General features: G+C 55.0%; 8 protein-coding genes across 8 annotated transcripts; 6 read left to right on the forward strand and 2 right to left on the reverse strand.

The window, feature by feature from the left end:
• Positions 1-861: 861 nt before the first annotated feature.
• PHYSODRAFT_250624 (hypothetical protein) lies at positions 862-1,614 on the forward strand (the record flags this gene model as incomplete). Its single annotated transcript, XM_009533575.1, has 2 exons — positions 862-1,325; positions 1,527-1,614. 2 exons carry the CDS (start codon positions 862-864, stop codon positions 1,612-1,614), a joined length of 552 nt encoding a protein of 183 aa, XP_009531870.1.
• Positions 1,615-3,454: 1,840 nt separating this feature from the next.
• Positions 3,455-3,967, forward strand: PHYSODRAFT_518217 (hypothetical protein; the record flags this gene model as incomplete). The annotated part of the gene is made up of 1 exon (XM_009533576.1): positions 3,455-3,967. A coding segment is annotated over one exon (513 nt), but the record flags the coding sequence as incomplete, so codon positions are not given.
• Positions 3,968-3,988: 21 nt separating this feature from the next.
• PHYSODRAFT_250716 (hypothetical protein) lies at positions 3,989-4,543 on the forward strand (the record flags this gene model as incomplete). The annotated part of the gene is made up of 1 exon (XM_009533577.1): positions 3,989-4,543. One exon carries the CDS (start codon positions 3,989-3,991, stop codon positions 4,541-4,543), a length of 555 nt encoding a protein of 184 aa, XP_009531872.1.
• A 2,712-nt stretch (positions 4,544-7,255) lies between these two features.
• Positions 7,256-11,963, forward strand: PHYSODRAFT_286795 (hypothetical protein). Its single transcript, XM_009533578.1, has one exon. The coding sequence runs from the start codon at positions 8,729-8,731 to the stop codon at positions 10,196-10,198; it is 1,470 nt and encodes a 489-aa protein (XP_009531873.1). The 5' UTR covers positions 7,256-8,728; the 3' UTR covers positions 10,199-11,963.
• Positions 11,964-13,098: 1,135 nt separating this feature from the next.
• PHYSODRAFT_516970 (hypothetical protein) lies at positions 13,099-14,702 on the forward strand (the record flags this gene model as incomplete). The annotated part of the gene is made up of 3 exons (XM_009533579.1): positions 13,099-13,378; positions 13,447-14,103; positions 14,173-14,702. The coding sequence occupies 3 exons, from the start codon at positions 13,099-13,101 to the stop codon at positions 14,700-14,702; spliced, it is 1,467 nt and encodes a 488-aa protein (XP_009531874.1).
• Positions 14,703-17,975: 3,273 nt separating this feature from the next.
• On the forward strand, positions 17,976-19,226 carry PHYSODRAFT_303572 (hypothetical protein; the record flags this gene model as incomplete). Its single annotated transcript, XM_009533580.1, has 1 exon — positions 17,976-19,226. One exon carries the CDS (start codon positions 17,976-17,978, stop codon positions 19,224-19,226), a length of 1,251 nt encoding a protein of 416 aa, XP_009531875.1.
• A 254-nt stretch (positions 19,227-19,480) lies between these two features.
• PHYSODRAFT_303573 (hypothetical protein) lies at positions 19,481-20,230 on the reverse strand (the record flags this gene model as incomplete). Its single annotated transcript, XM_009533581.1, has 1 exon — positions 19,481-20,230. The coding sequence occupies one exon, from the start codon at positions 20,228-20,230 to the stop codon at positions 19,481-19,483; it is 750 nt and encodes a 249-aa protein (XP_009531876.1).
• Positions 20,231-20,397: 167 nt separating this feature from the next.
• SOL13C (elicitin) lies at positions 20,398-20,823 on the reverse strand (the record flags this gene model as incomplete). The annotated part of the gene is made up of 1 exon (XM_009533582.1): positions 20,398-20,823. The coding sequence occupies one exon, from the start codon at positions 20,821-20,823 to the stop codon at positions 20,398-20,400; it is 426 nt and encodes a 141-aa protein (XP_009531877.1).
• Positions 20,824-21,068: the final 245 nt, after the last annotated feature.

Below are 21,068 nucleotides of genomic sequence, written 5' to 3' on the forward strand. Positions count from 1 at the left end.
ACGGTGGGACTTGCTGCAACACACGCGCAACTGTGGGTGGTGTTGAAGTGGTGTAGCGCAACATGTGTGCAACTTGCGGCGTGCATTCAACCAACAGCTGCGCTACGCTGATGATGATGGCCGGGGGCTTCTTCTGCGCAGAAGCCTTCTCCTCCCCCGTGGAGCTAGCTACATGTACAGGACAGGAAGTCCGCCGGTGACGCTAGCTGCATGTTGCGCGCGCCAGCACGAGCGCGACGAAGTGACCGACGCAAGTTGCAGCGGCCCCACCGGTCGCCAATTGACGGCTTTGCTCCCTTGAGAGAAATCCACCCAGGCGCTGGCTTCCGATGGGGACCTACAATTTACAGGACGGCTGCGCAACGCGTTGGAGAGATGGAGAAGGTCGCAGGTATCTACTGTACTGTAGTCGTTGCTTCCGGATGCTGTCGCTCATGGCATTGCCGTCGGAAGCGTCCAGCCTCTCAAGCATGGTACTGTGTGGAGCACAAGGCCCCTGGAAATCCGCGACGGCGCTTGCCAGTAAATCCAAGAGATGAAGGCGAACCAGCCATGATGACTTCGCTGCAATGGGTCGTGCGGCACAAACGGCAGCATTCGTGGAGCCAACATCTTGATGTTCGTTGCTGTATCGGGCGGGGTGTGCCATTTTATCTTTTCACTACAGTCTCGCAGTGACGTAGGTAAAGATAATATTGCACACGGCACCAGGCTCGCCGCTGTGCTCGATGAGGACTACCGGTAGGCACTAGCGAGTATATTTCACTTTTGATATTGCAGCGCGGACAACAGCAGCGGCGGGGACTCAGGGCATCAAACAGATAGAGGAATCTCAGCACACGTAGCTCGGAACAAGTTGCGATGGCGATACCGAGGAAGGCGCTGTTGATCATCGGCGTGGTGGTTGTACTAGCCATTGTCGGTGCAATCATCGGTATCGTGGTAACCAAGGGCTCGTCGTCAAGCTCAGCAAGCGCGAGTGACGGCACGACTGGATCTGGCATTGCCAGTGGCAGTACGAGCAGCACTTCAACGACAACAGGAAGCAGCAGCGGGAACGCAAAGCTGTCAGCGTCGAAAAGGTCGACAGGCAGCGGCTCGTCCACTATTACGTCGGACCCGACGAGCGCGAAGTACTCGCTGGCGGCCTTCGCTATTGGCGATTGGGGCACCACTACCACTCAGAGCTCGTGCTGTTCGCGCTCAGCCAACTTCAACGACTACGACATCAACGCTGAGGATGTGGTGGCGAACGTGATGAACCAGCAGGCAGGTAAAGCGGAGGTCGCCCCCAAAATCGTGATCGGCCACGGCGATAATTTTGCGTCAGTCAAGTCCTGGGCGCGACACTGTCCACACCCTGTCGAGCCTTTTGGTCCGCGTGCACTCGAACCCATTGATGATCAACGATCAACGGTTGACCGTTTCAACGCCGATCATGTAGTCCTCCCGATACATAGCGAACATCTACGCCGGTTTGTGAATGGCCTTGGACGTACCGATCCACTAACTACTTCACGCTGTAGGCCACGGTTGCTGGTGACCGGTTCTTCCTTGTCGAAGTCGCAAATGTTGCGCCCGCCCGCAAAACTACACGCAGATGCTACTACGTGAAAGCTTTACGAGACGCTAATAGAGCGATTTTGTTGTAGGAGCACTTACCCCGCTTTCACCTCGCTATAGGACTACTAACTAGTTAGTAACCTTTTCTATATAGTATATTACATGCGACTCAAAGCAATTATGTGGCCGGTGCATGATACACTTTGTAGCTGCCTCAGCACGTACACTTCTTGCACTTCTTTCTACATGTAGATACGCCACCCAACGATAACAATTTCGAACTTATTTTCTCCAGCTCGACGTCGTGAAAGTCGAATTGCCCGCTGTCTCGGCATAACTGTCTACTGCTACACAGGAGACAGCTCGATCAGGACGAAGGCCACAGATTCCCGTGCGAATTGAGACGACCTTTGGTTATAAGGATTTCAAGGTATTTCATAAAGTCATGAAGGTAATGATCTGTGCTTCGTTCTGCTATCGCACATGCAGGGATAACGACTAACGCACATCAGTTTGCAATGTACGGAGCCTAAATCGGGGGTGAAAAGCTCGCACGAGTGGATGCCGCGGTGGCACTGCCGCGCGCTTGTCTACCTTCGAGCACCGCTTGAAGCAATGAGGAAACCAGCTGGTTCGTCCTGCTGGTGTCGTCCGCGAAAAGGGGAAAGTATTGCGTGTAATTTAGTAAACCGGCGACGACCTGGAATCCTTTCTATTGCGCGGACTGGACGAGTTCGGCAAGGCGAGCTTTTGACAAATATATCCGTCGGATGATCTGAAGTCGCTCTTTCAGAACGTCAAGGGTATACCCGGGCAACCTGAGGTTTCACCAACGTTTCTTGACGAAGCCATGAAGAGTATTTCGTGCTGGAGAAAAGGGCAGGATGAAGCTATGAGGATTTTGTGGCTAATTTGGACGACATGTACTCAATGCACGTTTTGGCTGATGCGAAATAGAGAAGTCTTTGACGGAGATCAAGTACCGCCACAAGAAGCTAAGCGAATCTTGTGGAAGGCAGCTGATTTCCAGACGCATGCAGTCATCCGGGGAATGGCTTCACGTCCAGCAACCAAAGAAGCGAGTTTTCGGTTGGACCAGTGCTACGCGGTTTTCTTGGCAATTCAACCTTCAGACAGGCCGATCGCAATTCAGCGCTGGACTCTCACTTTTCACTCTGTGAAATTGGAAGGATTACCAGGGCGAAGAGGTATTTGGGTGGTGTTGGGGAACGACCCACAAGAAATAATTGCCATTGGTTTTGCCCAAAAGAACGAGCCAGTCACGGAAACTAGTATGGCTATTCAGCTCATCGCCCGAGCCATGCATCAGCTAAAGCAGCGAGCTCAACTATCTACAGTCTCTCTTTGTGTCCAAGGCATCCAACCAATGATCAAGTCGGCTCGAGCCCAGAATGCCACGCACCAAGCGCTTAAAGACGTTGTCTCGATAGCGTGGAAACCAGCTTCCAAACGCATCTACAAAGCGATCAGGGGATTTCTCAAATTGCGACAACTATCTCAGTTTACCAATGCTGTACTACTTCGAGAGCACCTGCCTGCCACGCTATGGGACTACCTGCAAGAACAATTTTCGCCGGAGGAGGAATTATCCCAACACCGTTTGTCAATTAGGCTCAGTCTACAGCGATATCAGGACTCTATAGTTTAAACAAACGTAAATAGAGGACCTCTGAACACACACCCGGGCTGATTCACGTGCTAGTGGATTACCCAGAAATACCACGAAGCGCCTGAAGACAGCCAGCCAGCAAGTGCCGTCGGCGATGTGGAAGCTCTGAAAGCTACTGCTTTAAGAGCTGGAGCCTTACCGCCTAATGATGGGGACTTCTCCAAGTTGCTCAAGTGGAACGACGGCGACTGCGGGGGGGGGGGGGGGGTGAAGGATATTCCAGAGATCGAGGATATTGTGGGCTTCACTGGACCGAAGTTTTTCGTGCGGAAGGAGATATTGTGTGTGCTGGAGAACTTGAAGGAGTTTTTAGAAGTGACGCTTTCACGACGAGAACCCAAGGAACATTTCATACTCATGGGAAGCCCAGGAACGGGCAAGAGCTGCATTTTAGCGTTGGTCTGCTTCTACTTGGCACTTGTGGAGGCAATTTCAGTTGTGTGGCACCGCCGTGTTGGAGGTGGGAGCAACGACCTACCAGTTACACGTTTGTTCGACAAGGGCAAATACTACGAGTGGTACGACGTTGATTGCAGTGTTTACAAGTCGCTGCGCTTGAAGTGTACGGCTGATTTGCCTAGATGCTGGTTTGCTCTTGACGGGTTGAATCAAGACCAGCTCAACGAAAAAGATGTGGGCAATATGTACATGCTGCTGGCGACGTCTGGGCAGTTTATCTTTTCTGGTCGTGTTGAGTTATCTGCTTGTTACTAACGTATTTACTTGTTGACAGATATGTACGATCAGTGCTTCGCCCAGTTTACAACTTGGAGCGACGAGTCTCGCAAGCAGCTCGCGGCGAATATCGCCAACTCGACAGCGACGTGGAAGGTGGTTAATTCTCACTACTTGCCCTACGCTCACTACTCTGAGGCTGGAATGAAGAAGTGGTTTGACATCATTCAAGACACGGGCGTTCACCTCTGGCTGAACGGCCACACTCACGGCGAGAACCACGACTACTCGTCCACGTACAAGGTTCACTTCGTGGACAATGGCGCCGGCGGTGGCATCCAGAAGGAGTCTGCGGCCGGCATTCCGAGCTACGCCTCCAGCTACGTGGAGAACCTGTGGACGTACGACGGCCAGGAGTACGGCTTCTTCTCGCTCACTGCTTCCAAGGACTGGCTCAAGCTGCAGTACCACACGGCGGACGACAAGTGGTCGTACGCCAAGAGCTTCAAGGCTTCCACCATAGGGGGCGTGGCGACAAAGCACTGCTGGTACGTGCCGAACGACGGCACCGAGGGCAAGGAGTGCTCTTCGTCCACTTCCTCCTCGTCCTCGTAGATTTCCAGCAGCGTTTCAAATCTCCTGCATGCCACAGCCTGTCAAGGAATTTGCTGGACGTGACTCCTCAAGATCCCCCCGAACACCGAAGTCTCCCGGAAAAGCATCAATACACAAGCTACTGTATGCATACATATTGCATGGCCCAAGCGCATTAAACCCTCGAGTTCTATCGACGAGGACAGCATGCCCAAGGGCAAGGAAGAATCTTTGGGCCCAAGTGTAGAGGCATTGCGCTGTTCGTGTGTGCCGTGGGATCACTCTGCTTGGCCGTCATAACCGGCCAATCAGCGGCGGCTCTGACTGAGACAGGGGGTCCATTACCTTGCACCTGCAGCGACCGGCTCAGGGCGCGCTGGCTATTGTCGCTTTGCTGTGCTATCCTCCTTCCGCTCTCTCACTCGTGAATTCGCACCGCGGACCAGGACTTCGCTTCTCTCAGCAGCAGCAGCAGCGTCGTACAAACAGATACAGTAGGACATGGCGATCCCTAGGAAGGGACTGATCGCCATCGGCGTGGTGGTCGTGCTGGCCGTGATCGGCGTCATCGTGGGCGTCGGGGTCACCAAGGACTCGTCCAGCTCGGCCAGCACCAGCGACGGCACGTCTTCGGGCTCGACGTCCACCTCGGACAGCAGCACGTCCACCAGCTCGGGGGGCACCACCAAGTCGTCGTCGTCGTCTGCCAAAAAGACCAGCACTGGGTCAAGCAGCTCGGCTTCCAGCATCACGTCGGACCCGACGAGCGTCACGTACTCGCTGGCGGCCTTTGCTATCGGAGACTGGGGCACGACCGTCACGCAGGACTCGTGTTGCCAATCTTCGGGCTATACGGACTACGATATCAACGCAGAGGACGTGGTGGCCAATGTCATGAACCAGCAGGCCGCGGACGCCGATGTCACCCCCAAGGTCGTCATTGGCCACGGAGACAACTTTTACTGGTCGGGTATCAACAGCGAAGACGGTCGTGACTCCCGTTTCACGACGACGTTCGAGGACAAATTCGATGGAGACAACATCAAGACGATCCCCTGGGTCAACGTGTTGGGCAACCACGACTACGGTGGTGCCGACTACATCTGCTCGGATGGCGACAACACGGCCAAGTGCAGCAGCTCGGACGACCTCGTGGCTGCTCTGAAGAACAAGTTCTCGTGGCAGTCCACCTACACCAGTCCCAACGACAACCGCTGGATTCTGGAGGACCATTTCTACGTCTACACCATTGAGAACGCAGACTCTGGCGTGAGCATCGACATCTTCAACATTGATTCGAACGATGCCGACTCGCACGGCGCTCAGGAGACGTGCTGCCAGTGCTACGGATACGCTGGAGATGACGACACCACATGTGCGAACGTTGGCCGTGGTGACGACGCGTGTGCTGGAGGCGATACAGGTACGCTCTACTCGTTTTGCTCTATTGATGCCCCCTAGACAACCTGCTAACGACAGCTTATATGAACAGATATGCACGACGCTTGTATGGACTTGCTCACGTCGTGGGCAGACGACTCACGCACGCAGCTCGCTGCCAACATCGCCAACTCGACGGCCACGTGGAAGGTGGTTAACTCCCACTACAACCCGTACGCCCACTACGCTGAGGCTGGCATGCAGAAGTGGTTCGACATTATCAATGGCACGGGTGTCCACCTCTGGTTGAACGGCCACACACACGGCGAGAACCACGATTATTCGTCGTCGGTCGGTGTGCACTTCGTGGACAACGGAGCTGGCGGTGGTATTATCAAGCAATCGGCCAGCGGCATCCCGACGTTCGCGGAGGGCTTGGTGGAAAACCTGTGGGTGTACGACGGTACCGAGTACGGTTTCTTCTCGCTCACGGCCTCGAAGGACTGGCTGAAGCTGCAGTACCACACGGCCGATGACAAGTGGACGTACGCCGAGAGCTTCAACTCACCCACGATCGGTGGGGTGGCCACGAAGCACTGTTGGTACATCCCCAACGACGGAACGGAAGGCAAGGACTGCACGTCGACTTCGTCGTAGACCAGCACTGGGTCAAGCAGCTCGGCTTCCAGCATCACGTCGGACCCGACGAGCGTCACGTACTCGCTGGCGGCCTTTGCTATCGGAGACTGGGGCACGACCGTCACGCAGGACTCGTGTTGCCAATCTTCGGGCTATACGGACTACGATATCAACGCAGAGGACGTGGTGGCCAATGTCATGAACCAGCAGGCCGCGGACGCCGATGTCACCCCCAAGGTCGTCATTGGCCACGGAGACAACTTTTACTGGTCGGGTATCAACAGCGAAGACGGTCGTGACTCCCGTTTCACGACGACGTTCGAGGACAAATTCGATGGAGACAACATCAAGACGATCCCCTGGGTCAACGTGTTGGGCAACCACGACTACGGTGGTGCCGACTACATCTGCTCGGATGGCGACAACACGGCCAAGTGCAGCAGCTCGGACGACCTCGTGGCTGCTCTGAAGAACAAGTTCTCGTGGCAGTCCACCTACACCAGTCCCAACGACAACCGCTGGATTCTGGAGGACCATTTCTACGTCTACACCATTGAGAACGCAGACTCTGGCGTGAGCATCGACATCTTCAACATTGATTCGAACGATGCCGACTCGCACGGCGCTCAGGAGACGTGCTGCCAGTGCTACGGATACGCTGGAGATGACGACACCACATGTGCGAACGTTGGCCGTGGTGACGACGCGTGTGCTGGAGGCGATACAGGTACGCTCTACTCGTTTTGCTCTATTGATGCCCCCTAGACAACCTGCTAACGACAGCTTATATGAACAGATATGCACGACGCTTGTATGGACTTGCTCACGTCGTGGGCAGACGACTCACGCACGCAGCTCGCTGCCAACATCGCCAACTCGACGGCCACGTGGAAGGTGGTTAACTCCCACTACAACCCGTACGCCCACTACGCTGAGGCTGGCATGCAGAAGTGGTTCGACATTATCAATGGCACGGGTGTCCACCTCTGGTTGAACGGCCACACACACGGCGAGAACCACGATTATTCGTCGTCGGTCGGTGTGCACTTCGTGGACAACGGAGCTGGCGGTGGTATTATCAAGCAATCTGCAAGTGGCATTCCGACGTACGCTGAGGATTATGTGAAGAACCTCTGGGTGTACGATGGCACCGAGTACGGTTTTTTCTCTTTGACCGCTTCGGAGGACTGGCTGAAGCTGCAGTACCACACGGCCGATGACAAGTGGACGTACGCCGAGAGCTTCAACTCGACTACTGTCGGTGGAGTCGCGACCAAGTACTGCTGGTACATCCCCAATGATGGAAATGAGGGACAGGAGTGCACGTCCTCGTCAAGCTCCTCGTAGATATTTTTTGGCAAGTAAGTAGAGCACGACAACGTTTACTGAAGCGAGCTTGTTTAGGAAGCGGTCGTTTTGATGCATATACAATGTGATGAACACTGTAAAGACGATCTGCTTCATGTATTTTTCCGGTACATGTACCCGCGTGAATCTTAGATCGGCGTGAGCCAGTAGCTCAATACACCTCAACAACATTAAAAAAAAATATCACGTAGTATATCCGCATGAATCGTGTTCCGTATGCATTGCGTTGTTGGATAAGAGGTTGTAATGCAAACGACGTTTATATGGTACCTGTATTAATAATATATATTATTACACAGGGAATTCCCAGATTAAAAATTAATCCAATTCAGTTTGCACTTCAACTCCTGATACCGTCTGCGGCCCTTTGAACCACCACCTAGAGCAAGGGTAATTAGACTACATGTATTCTAAGAGTTAAGGCGAGCTTTGCATGCGCAAGATGCGATCCCAAAGAACCGACCCAAGACGTTGACGTTGTAAATGGATTTTCAGCCATCTCCCCTTCCCATGTGGAGGTGTCCGCGCTGCAATAGACCCGGTACAGTACTGCAGTGTAGTGTTTGCATCACAGAGCCCCGTGGCATCGTAACTTGGACTTTGGATTTGGTAGGAATCGCGAGCCGGGCCGATCTGTCGTCGGTAAAGAGCTCCGAACAGCCGAAACTTACTTTCATTATGGAGAGTGCCCAATGGATCACTGCGTTGATGGTCGGAGGTGCAAGCTCGATCATCCGCGGGTGAATAAGGTACAGTAGATGGTATATTGCGTTTGGTATCAATTGCGAATTTGCAGCGGCTTACCCAGGACAAGCAGCGATGGGAATCCCTAGAAAGGCTGTGATCATCATCGCCGTGGTGGTCGTACTGGCCGTCATCGGTGTGATCATCGGGGTGGTGGTGAGCAGCGGCTCATCCAGCTCCGCTTCCACCGCGGATGGCACGTCCGCCAGTTCATCCGGTTCAGGGAGCACCAGTACGACAGACAGCTCCAGCGGGGCCAGCACGTCCACCAAGAAGTCGAGCAAGAGCACCAGCACCAGCAGCGGGTCGTCGACTATCACGTCCGACCCGACCAGCGTCACGTATTCGCTTGCAGCTTTCGCCATCGGGGACTGGGGCACCATCGTTACGCAGGACTCGTGCTGCACGCGATCCTCAACGTACAACGACTACGACGTCAACGCCGAGGACATCGTGGCCAACCTCATGGACCAGCAAGCGGGGAGCGCCGACGTGGCCCCCAAGATCATCATTAGTCACGGTGACAATTTCTACTGGACGGGAATTAACAGTGACGATGGCCGGGACACTCGGTTCACGACGACGTTCGAGGAGAAGTACGACGGTGACAACATCAAGACCATTCCGTGGGTGAACGTCCTGGGCAACCACGACTACGGAGGCACCGACTACATTTGCTCAGACTCGAACGACGGTACGGCCGCCTGCTCCGACTCGGACGAGCTGGTCACCGCCTTGAAGAACAAGTTCTCGTGGCAGTCCACCTACACGAGTCCCAACGACAACCGCTGGATCTTGGAGGACCACTTCTACGTCTACACCATTGAGGACGCGGACTCTGGAGTTAGCATCGACATCTTCAACGTGGATTCGGGTGATGTCGATACCCACGGAGCGATGCAAACCTGCTGCCAATGCTACGGATACGTCGGAGACGATGACGACACTTGTGACAACGTATCACGCGGCGACGACGGATGCTGCGGGGGCGACACGGATCTTTACGATGCCTGTATGGACCAGTTCACCGAATGGAGCGACGACTCTCGCAAGCAGCTCGCTGCCAACATCGCAAACTCCACGGCCACGTGGAAGGTGGTCAATAGTCATTACAACCCGTACGCTCACTATGCCGAGTCTGGAATGCAGACGTGGTTTGACATCATCAACGGCACCGACGTCCACCTCTGGTTGAATAGACACACTCACGGCGAGAACCACGACTACTCTGCGTCGCTCGGAGTGCACTTCGTCGACAACGGTGCGGGCGGTGGCATCCAGAAGGAGTCTGCGAGTGGCATTCCGACGTACGCTTCGGACTACGTGGAGAACCTGTGGAGCTACACCGGCGACGAGTACGGTTTCTTCTCCATCACCGCGTCGGAGGAATGGCTCAAGTTGCAGTACCACACGGCGGACGACTCGTGGTCCTACGCCGAGAGCTTCAACTCGACCACTGTCGGAGGCGTGGCCACCAAGCACTGCTGGTACGTGCCGAACGACGGCACGGAGGGCCAGGACTGCACTTCCTCCTCTTCGTCGTAGATAATTTGCCGCTCGACGACCGAGTAGCCGTAATTCCGTGAAAAGTGAGACTTTTGGTTTGTAGCTTACACCAAACTTCGTTCTTTTCATCCTGGAGCGCGAGCGCGAGCGTGGCCAGCTGTCAAGGCGTAGCGTAGAGACACGAACCCCGTTCAAAGCCCACGGCACCGACTATCCATCCGTAGTGGGGTCGTTGCAGCTTTGCTGGAATTCCCGATGGCGTGCGCAGCTCTCAGTCTGTTGATCGTTTTGCTGTGAGGACTCCACGATGGAGGCTGGCTACAGAGCTACATTTGCAGCATTCGATAGGCGCGTTGTGGTGTTCGCGGTGCAGTTTTGAAAACTAAAAAACAAAATTAATGGATCCCACCCTCGTCTAATCGCGTTCGAACATCAAGCACCATTCCACCAATCAAAACACACTTTGACGTTTCAGCGGCGAATCACAAGACCGGAAAGAAAACTACACCCCCAAACCGGACCAGAGCAGGGTGTGTGCCGGGCGGTACCCAGCTGGCCAGTTCACAGCGGCGCACACGTCTCATTTGAGCTTTCGCGGCGGACCTCGGACCCCCCCCTCAAGACACTTCGATCCTCGCGGGCGGAGTACTGTACTCTTACTGTAGAGCAGCGAAATGGTCACCAAGAAGGCGGCGATCACCGGCGTGGTGGTGATTCTGGCCGTCATCGGCGTCATCGTCGGCGTGCTGGTCGCGCGCAAGTCCAGCGACTCGGCCAGCGAGTCCTCAGGCACGACCAGCTCCGGCTCGGGCTCGGTGAGCGGCGCGAGCGGCAGCGGGGGCACGACATCGAGCACCGTGGACTCGTCCTCGTCCAAGTCGGGCACCACCTACAAGCTCAAGAACTCCACGAGCTCGGCCTCCAGCTCCGTCACCTCGGACCCCACGGATGGTGAGCCACTCCGTTACCTAATTGAGACGGTGCCGGAGATCGAGACTAACACACGGATTTGTTATGGTTATTTTTCTCTATGACACAGCTAAATTCACCCTCTCGGCCTTCGCTATCGGAGACTGGGGTACCACCGTCACGCAGGACTCGTGCTGCACCCGCTCGTCGACGTACAACGACTACGATGTGAACGCCGAGGACATCGTGGCCAACCTCATGGACCAGCAGGCCAGCGCTGCGTCGGCACCGCCCAAGTGTGTTCTCAGTCACGGCGACAACTTCTACTGGACGGGCATTGACAGCGAGGACGGCCGTGACTCGCGCTTCACGTCCACCTTTGAGGGCAAGTACACTGGTGACAACATCAAGAGTGTGCCGTGGGTGAACGTGCTGGGCAACCACGACTACGGTGGCGCCAGTTACATTTGCTCGGACGGCGAGAACCCGGCCGAGTGCTCGGACGCCAAGGCGGTCGTGGAGGCCCTGAAGAACAAGTTCTCGTGGCAGTCGACCTACACGAGTCCGAACGACAACCGCTGGATCCTGAAGGACCACTTCTACGTGTACTCCATCGAGGACAAGGACTCGGGCGTGAGCATTGACATCTTTAACGTGGACTCGGGTGACGCCAGTACCCACGCTGCCCAGCAGACCTGCTGCCAGTGCTACGGCTACGCTGAAGGCAGCGACAAGAAGTGCAAGAACGTCGCGCGTGGTGATAAGCTCTGCTGCGGAGGCGATACAGGTAGGATATGCTGCTGTTCGCCTGAAGTCGATGCCATCTTTTCCTAACGGCTTTTACCACATTCTGTAGAGATGTATGATGCCTGTTTCGACAAGTTCACGGAATGGAGCGATGACTCGCGCAAGCAGCTCGCGAAGGAGGTGGCAGCCTCCAAGGCGACCTGGAAGATCGTCAACAGCCACTACAACCCGTACGCTCACTACGACGAGGCCGGCATGAAGAAGTGGTTTGAGATTCTCAAGGACTCGGGCATTCAGCTCTGGATGAACGGCCACACGCACGGCGAGAATCACGACTACTCGTCCACGTACAAGGTTCACTTCGTGGACAATGGAGCCGGTGGTGGCATCCAGAAGGAGTCGGCCAGCGGTATTCCCGAGTACGCTTCGGCTGACGTTGAGGCGGTGTGGGCCTACGGCGGTCAGGAGTACGGCTTCATGTCTGTGGAGGCGTCCGAGGAGTGGCTGAAGCTGCAGTACCACACGGCCGACGACTCGTGGTCGTTCGCGGAGAGCTTCAAGGCCACGACGAAGGGTGGCGTGGCGACGAAGCACTGCTGGTACATCCCGGTCGACGGTGGAACTGGCAAGGAGTGCTAAGTGTCCTACAACGTACAAGAACGAATAAATGAATGGCTAAATGACCCGTTTTGATACTCATTCCCAGCATTTCTCCTCTGGAACTGTCCTAACTTGAGTTTTCGGTGCGTCCTATGACCTCGCTATCAGTTGCGTCGTTCTATGGCACTGTAGATGGGGTGGATTTTGCTGACTGAGATGATAGACGCACGCTACACGTTCAGTCGCTGAAGATCTAGCGCAATTCAAGCCCACAACACCAATGCGCTTTGTCCATTCTGCATGGCTGGAGGGTACAGTACAGTGTACACCAACTACACGATAGGGCAGCGAGTTTTTCGTGGCTTCGCTGGAAGTCAATTCAGATGTGGGGGAGGTTGCCTCGTTTGGCATGTTTCAGCAGCACGTGAGCAGATCCAAGCTCCAAGAGGACGTTAATTAACAAGTAAATCTCATTTTTGACAGCTCGACGAGCGCACGTTTGCACTCCCACTGACAATTAATCACGCAAAGAGCCGGAAGTCAAACGCGAGGGATCGGCCTCAAGCACGGGGCAGGGCCGTGGTGCTTCGTGACAGCAAGGGCCACCCCCTCATTTGCGCTTTTGCCGAGGAGAGGAGGCACTAGAGCTCCTGTCGGTAGGGCAGGACAGACAGCAAGAGACCATGATGTCCAAGAAGGCCCAGCTCACCTGCGTGGTGGTGATCCTCGCCATCATCGGCGCCATCGTCGGTGTAATGGTCGCCCGCCAAGCCAGTCATTCGACCAGCGCATCGTCGGGGACTTCCAGCTCCGGCTCCGGGTCCAGCGTGACTGACAGCAGCGGGGACTCAACCACTACCGGTTCGTCCAGCGGGACGAGTTCAGTGTCCAAGAAGAAGAAGACGAAGACCAGCAGCAGCTCGACCTCGGGCTCCGATGAGATCACGTCCGACCCAACTTCCGGTGAACACTTGTTAAATCGTGTTTACAGTGTTAACCATGACGACTAACGGATAACGTGTGCCATCCAGCCAAGTACACGTTGTCTGCCTTTGCTATCGGTGACTGGGGTACCACCACCACGCAGGACTCGTGCTGCAGCCGTTCGTCGACGTATAACGACTACGACGTCAATGCTGAGGACATTGTGGCTAGCTTGATGGACCAACAGGCCAGCGCTGCGTCGGCACCGCCCAAGTGCGTGCTCAGCCACGGCGACAACTTCTACTGGACGGGTATTGACAGCGAAGGCAGCCGGGACTCGCGCTTCGAGACCACTTTCGAGGACAAATACAGCGGCGATAACATCAAAAGCGTGCCGTGGGTGAACGTGCTGGGCAACCACGACTACGGTGGTGCCAGTTACATCTGCTCGGACGACGAAGGCCGTGCCAAGTGCTCCTCCGCGGACGAGCTGGTCAAGGCGCTCAACAACAAGTTCTCGTGGCAGCAAGAGTACACCAGTCCCAACGACAACCGCTGGGTGCTCAAGGACCACTTCTACGTGTACTCCATCGAGGACGAGGACTCGGGCGTCAGTATCGACATTTTCAACGTGGACGCGGGAGATGCCGGCACCCACGCTGCCCAGCAGACCTGCTGCCAGTGCTACGGCTACGCTGAAGGCAGCGACAAGAAGTGTAAGAACGTCGCGCGTGGTGATAAGCTCTGCTGCGGAGGCGATACAGGTAGGATATGCTGCTGTTCGCCTGAAGTCGATGCCATCTTTTCCTAACGGCTTTTACCACATTCTGTAGAGATGTATGATGCCTGTTTCGACAAGTTCACGGAATGGAGCGATGACTCGCGCAAGCAGCTCGCGAAGGAGGTGGCAGCCTCCAAGGCGACCTGGAAGATCGTCAACAGCCACTACAACCCGTACGCTCACTACGACGAGGCCGGCATGAAGAAGTGGTTTGAGATTCTCAAGGACTCGGGCATTCAGCTCTGGATGAACGGCCACACGCACGGAGAGAACCACGACTACTCGTCCACGTACAAGGTTCACTTCGTGGACAACGGAGCTGGTGGTGGTATCCAGAAGGAGTCGGCCAGCGGTATCCCGGAGTACGCGTCGAGCGATGTGGAATCCGTGTGGACGTACGGTGGTCATGAGTACGGCTTCATGTCTGTGGAGGCGTCCGAGGAGTGGCTGAAGCTGCAGTACCACACGGCCGACGACTCGTGGTCGTTTGAGGAGAGCTTCAAGTCTACCACCAAGGGCGGCGTGGCGACGAAGCACTGCTGGTACATCCCGGTTAACGGAGGTGAAGGCAAGGAATGTTAAGCTTACTGTAGTAGTCGTCTGGTATTTTGCTGTTTGGAAATCTCTCGCGGTCCGCGAGTCGCCCAATGGCTGTGGCTTCGTTTTGGCCCCACTCTAAACTGACTAAACCCCATGAATCCTTCTTGTGTAAATTTGTATAGCTGGAATGCATGACCTCAACGCGCTCGGCCGGGGGCTATGCCCCCCGGCCGACCGCGCCTTTAACTTCTTTCGTGTCTTTTGCACGGCAACTTCGCCATTTTTTAAAAGGCGCTACGGACTTAAATGCAATGAATGCTTCATAGGAGTCCAGGAGCTAACTAAGCTTACACGTGAAATCTTACAAAAGGAGGAAGATACCTTCCATTCCATCATCGCTGCCACAACTGCGGAAGAGCGCAAAACAGTTCATGGGCAGTTCAGTTCAGCCTAGGTCACATGCTCAAATCTTCGGATGGTTTCCCCGCCTGGAAAAATGCATCAAGGTAATCAATCAATCACACCTGACACGGTGTAATTACACGGTGTAGTTATGCAGTCCTTCAATGAGGTACAAACATGTATCACAGAGGGCAACCAATAGTTCATTTAAAGTCTTAAGTTGTGGCTTGAAAATGAGCAGGGTTGCGAAAGACTACATGTAGCCCCGGGATCTGGTGGGCGGGTTGCAAGAAAATGTTCTGCGGGGTGCGTAGGTACGCTGCTGCTACACATTCCATTATAAATTATTAGTCGAAACGAGTTCTCTCTTTGTCCAGGCATTATTTGCGTCCGTGGCGCTGATAGTTAGTACTTGGTAGCACTTGGACACGAAGCCCGCGTATGGTTTCATCTGCACTCCTGCTCACACTCTACATTAAGAAGGTGTTATCATCGCCACTAATGGCGTTTCCCTCGGTAGCTGCATGGCTTACCTTACTTCTTCTATAGCTTTATGGAAGCTGCAAATGCCAATGCAGTGCTCCCTTGACCCGCTGCTTGGGGGGGCGATAGCGCGTATATAGCCGGTTTTTGGATGACTGTGCCGCGCATATCGACCATAGTGCCGATGCTTAGCGCTGTAAAAAGGTGATTCAGTGTGTTGAGCTGGTATGGTTACGACGCGCTGAGCCTGGCATTGGGCGGAGGGTGATCGTATTCGCCTGCACACAGTGTATGTACAAAGATTTTGCCCTGGCGTAGGCTCTTAGCCTGTACGACTGCCTCACAGTTGATGTTAGCAGCAACACACTAGCTTGCGCTCGAGTATCGTGCATCGTACGGCGACTTCATGGCGGCAGTGTTGTTGATGGTTGTTGCTCAAAAGTCGCGCTTGACAGCATGCCACTTCTGTGACGTGCTGCCGTACCGGATTGCTGTAACTTGACCCCTGAGCGAGCCCGTGTTGTCTGCTCGGCTGAGTGCTGCGACCCACGTAGCATGTGCATTACTTTAATACTTGTGATGGCTTTACGAGTGAAGTGCTGTTGACCGATTCATTGAGCCTGTACTCAAACGGTATACAGAGCGAACACGTCGTGTGTACCGTGTTGGTGCAGTTGCAGGTGTTCGCAGCCGATCGAAGGGCTGACTAAAGTACACGGTGTTTGTACCGTGTCGATGCGGTTATTGCAGACAAATCGGCTGAGCCTGTACTCAAGCGTTGTACTGGGCTTACCATGACCTGAACCTGAACTGAACTGCCCCTGAACTGATAAAAACGCTACCACAACTGCAGTATATCTAATCGTTAGATTGGGTCAATGTCAATACTTGGACGCGCGAGAGGGATTTTTTAGCATATTGGGACCAAAGGTGGTCACCCCGAGGAAACTATTCCGATTCGAGGTCAGTCATAGGGGGAAAACCGTTGGGGTCTGTACCTTAAAACGCTTCGGGGTTAGAGCTCAGCCTAAACTGGACAGCACGTTGAAACTTAAAAGTCCCCTATCTCTCCAAAAAAAACCTCAAGACTTCTTTTTAACTGGGCTGACAGGTCGGAAACCTGTGATTTCGGCGAATTTAACTCTTCAATAAGAGGAACATCGTCGTTGAGACCGACATGGATAGAAAGCCCTGCATCTAGTTTGGGTAATGCCGCTGTATGAAGCGCTAAATGTATGTAGATCTCGAGCGATTTATCCTCAAAGCTGGCGTTGCCTGGCGCCTCTGCGATGTTTCTTACCGTTATTAATGCAGCATGTAAAAAGCTATATGTATTTGTGTGACCTTTCAGGTAGGGGTTAACGATCGCGCATCGCTAGCGATAAGATGACTGACAAATAGTAAGGGGGGCTACGCACCATGTCCTCGTTGCCGAGCGGGGCAAGAAAAGGAGAAGCCACGTTGGCATTACTCCTTTGATGAACATATTAGTAGATATGTAAAGTTTCAGCATCCCTAGACTCGCCAGGAAAAACCGAATTTATTCTTTTCCCGAGATTCCCGTACATTAGTGGTTGTCAGACTAGTAGGAGCATTAGCCAATGACAGGATGCGAACTTTGACTACGTTTCCAAGCTCGCTGGATCCAATCAGTCAAAGGGTTAGGCGACCTTTCGCCTAACCAATCAGGTGACCCTCGCCTCATTCAAAAAGATGCCAACTCGTACTCGCTGGGGGCCCGTGCTTTAGCGCAGTTCGCACTGCAGCACTAGATGGTCGCTGCCCCCCCCCCCCCCCCACTTGCTGTAATCTGCCTCCGTGGATAGCCAATCCAGGAAGACCTGCAGAGATGACTTGCCGTCGGTGACCGCATCGTGGTCTTAGAAGACCGGCTTCTTCTTGGTCTTCGCGCTTAGTTCGCTTGCCGCGACGAGATCTTCTTTTGTGTGTCGCACACTCCTTGGACTCCTAGTAATCTCCTGGAAAGAAAAAGCTGGGGTAAGATCTCTTGTAATGCAGGGGAATTTTGTCCAATAAGATGATGAGATTCTTCTTGGAAAGCGGCTTGCATCCAACTCTGACAACCGTTGAAGGGACGTCCAGTTAATCCAAAAAATCACGGAGTGAGCTTCTTTTTGAAGACGCCTACTATTTCAATACTGTACACGCCCGGGATATGTACTACGATATAATGAGATTTGCGACAACATAATCCCGTGTAACCTCCTTGGCCTGATCTTCATGCCACGCGCTAAATAGCTTGCAGCAGCGAGACAATACAGGGCGCTATTTGGGGACAACACAAAGCGGTCAAGCAAGTGAGAGGCAACCCAGTAGCGAGTGTGAATCACCAGCAGCAACTCAGTTTGCAATTTGCCCTCCCAGCAACAACCCCCAACCAACCAACCAAGCCTTCACCACCGCTCAAGCATGCGTCTTTACGCGTCTCGCTTTGCCCCACTTCTGGTACTTCTTGCTATCGGCGCCGCTGAAGCTTCAACGTGCAAGACGCTGCTTGATTCCGACAGCACGCTGGCCAAGTCCCTTTCGTCCTGGACCGAAACAGACTTGACTTCAATCGACTTCAAAACAGTCTTCAAGGAGACCGACACGGCCTTACCCTGGCTGTCCAAGTGCGCCGCAGCCATCGACCCCAAGGCCGTCTACACGTCGCTCGCCAGCTCCTCCGCAGTGAAAAACAGTATCTCCGCCATCGAAAACTTCGACAAAGATCTCAGCACGGCGAGCGGGTGGTCGAGCATGTGTACCATGGCCGATGGCACCATCAAGCCGGATGTCGAGACCGTCATGAAGGACATAATCATGGACGCGTTTGATAGCACAGGCGGGTGCTGCGACGACTTCCTTAGCGAAGTCAAGACGCTGTTCGGCGGGGACGCGCTCGACGACATGGTGACCAAACTCATAGAGCTCGGTCTCAACATTCAATGCAGCGAGAGGACGTTCACGAACCTGAAAGGCACTTCGACGAAGGAAACGTGCGCGTACTCCATCTGGAACTCCTTCTCCTTCATCGAGACGGACGAAGATGCCGACAAGCTCTTGAACCTCGCCCAAATCCCGAACGACCAGATGTGCAGCGTGTTCGCCGGCAAGGAGTTCACCAACACCAATGGCGACACCGCCACGATTGACTTCGGTACCAACGGTGTGGACACCATGGGCATCTGTCTCGAGCCCATCGACACGATGACGCAGTACCTCAAGTCTTGGAGCATCTTCTCGGAGACCATCGACGCGGACGGCACGAGCGTGTCGCTCTCGGACCTCTTCACCTCAGGCAAGTCCGTCAGCGCCACCCTATTGCTGGATTATGCCGCCTCATCGTCGGGCTTGCCGCGCATGAGTCTCCGAGCCACCGAGCAGGTGCTTTTCGCTCTGGGTGTGGCCACCACCGACGACGGCGACAGCGACACCTTCCTCCAGGACATGTTCGTGGAGATGCTGGACAGCATCCGTACGTACTTAGAGTCGGTGCTGGTCCACATCCCGAACAACGGCGGCTGCACCTTCTCGGACCAGTCGATCACGCTGCCGTATTCGGAAGCTGCAGCTGCGGTGAGTACGGGCACCAGTGCAGCCTCGTCGGTCAAGCTGTCGGGCCTTGTGACTGCGAGCGCGGTGCTGGTCTCGTCGGTCTTGGCTACTCTGCTGTTTTAATCCGGCAGATAGTTCAAGCACATTTGCAAGACGGCCAAGCACCAGCCTCAAACACTATTAAATAATGCATAACCATATCTTCATATGAGTTGCATCTTGAATCTTGAATCAACCTCGATCAGAATAACAGCGACAACATACCAATCAACACAAAACTTCACCTTATCATCAAAATCCAGCATGCATTACACGTGCAACATTACCGCAGCCAGCCAGCCACTGCAGCAAAGAAGACACCACCTCCCTTCCTCCTCTTACTCCTCGCTCGGCTGCGCAGGCTCCTCCGTCGTCGTGGCAGCAGGCTGCTGGTTCTCCTCGGTCGTCTCCTCCTCGCCCCTGTCCGCGTCGTCCTCCCGATTGCGGAACCTCGGGTTCTCCTCCTGCTGCTGCTTGTCGCCCTCCTCCCCACGCGGGGACTCGGGGCGTCTCTGGCGACTGGAGGGTGGCTCGTCCGCCGCCATGCTGTCGTCGCGCGGGCGCTTGACGTGCGCCGAGCGGCGGAAGTGGTGGCCGTCGGCCGTGGCGTCGTCCCCGCGGCCGTAGCCGCCGCGCCCGGCGTCGTAGTCGTCCTTGGAGCGGCGGTCGTCGCGCACCTGGCCGCCCGAGAGCCCGCGGCCGAACTGGCGGCCCTCGCGGAAGCCACCGTCCATCTCGCAGCGCACCACGCGGTTGTCCAGCTTGGTCTCGCTCAGGAACTGCGCGCAGGCCTCGGCCTCGGCGTGCGTGCTGTACTCGACGAAGCAGAAGCCGCACGGGGTCTTCTTGAAGCGGTCCAGGCCCATGATGACGCGCTTGACGTGCCCCACGCGGCTGAACAGCTCGTAGATCTGCGCCTCGGACGTGAAGAACGACAGGTTGCCGATGTACAGCGTGCTGGAGCGCGCCATGGCGCGCTGCTGCTCGGCGAACGAGCTGAAGGTCTTGCGGTCCCAGTACTGCCGCTGCGACGGCCCGCGCGCCAGCCGCTGCTCCTCGTCCGCCACCTCCGCGTACAGCTCCGCCATGAGGGTCTCTGTTGGTACTATACCTTTCGAGCAATTGAGCAATGGTCGAGGACGGATGAGAAAGAGTGGATTTTAGATGGAGATATGATAGAAGGTAGGTGATTGGTGTGGAAAACAAAATATGGATTATGTGTCTGATAACACGTATTTAGGATCTGCAGGATGGCTTAGGCTGACAGGCCTAGGACGACGACGAGTTGCGGCACCAGCAGCAGCAATAGCGGGATTGCCGTCTGCGGGGCGCCGGACTTGGAGGCGGGGATGGCGTCGGACGCAGCGTTGCACGAGCTGATGGCGCTGGAGAGCACGGTGCGCAGGTTGTAGCTCTCCACCTCGCAGGACGGGACGCTGGAGACCATGCTGGTTAGGTAGGCCAGGCACGCGCTGTCATCGCAGTAGGCCCTCGAGGTGCTCGAGAGGGTGTCGCTGCCGCATACGGCCGTCACATTGCCACTGAGCGTCGAGAGCTCCGCCACCTGCGCGGACGTGCACTCGGCTGCATCGATGACGGCGACGAGGAGGGACGAAGTCGCGGCCAATAGCACAAAGCAGCACAGGATGCTTGACGCGAGACGAGGAAGTAGGAGCGGCATCGATGGAGAAATTTGTCACGATTTGGTGTGCGCGCGCTCTAGTCTGATGTGAAAATGGCGGAATTCCAGTGAGGTCGGATGGGGACTGACTGTGATTACTTGATCAAAAGTCGAATGTATCCACAATCGTCCGCTAGGATGGATCAAAGGTGTTGGATAGTTTTACACAGTACAGGACATTCTAACAGCACAAAAGTTTCTACAGTGCTGCACTCCTGAGCAGAAGCAGTAGACTCGCAGTTTGC

This window comes from Phytophthora sojae (genome assembly GCF_000149755.1).
Source record: "Phytophthora sojae unplaced genomic scaffold PHYSOscaffold_7, whole genome shotgun sequence".
NCBI classification, from domain to species: Eukaryota; Oomycota; class Peronosporomycetes; order Peronosporales; family Peronosporaceae; genus Phytophthora; species Phytophthora sojae.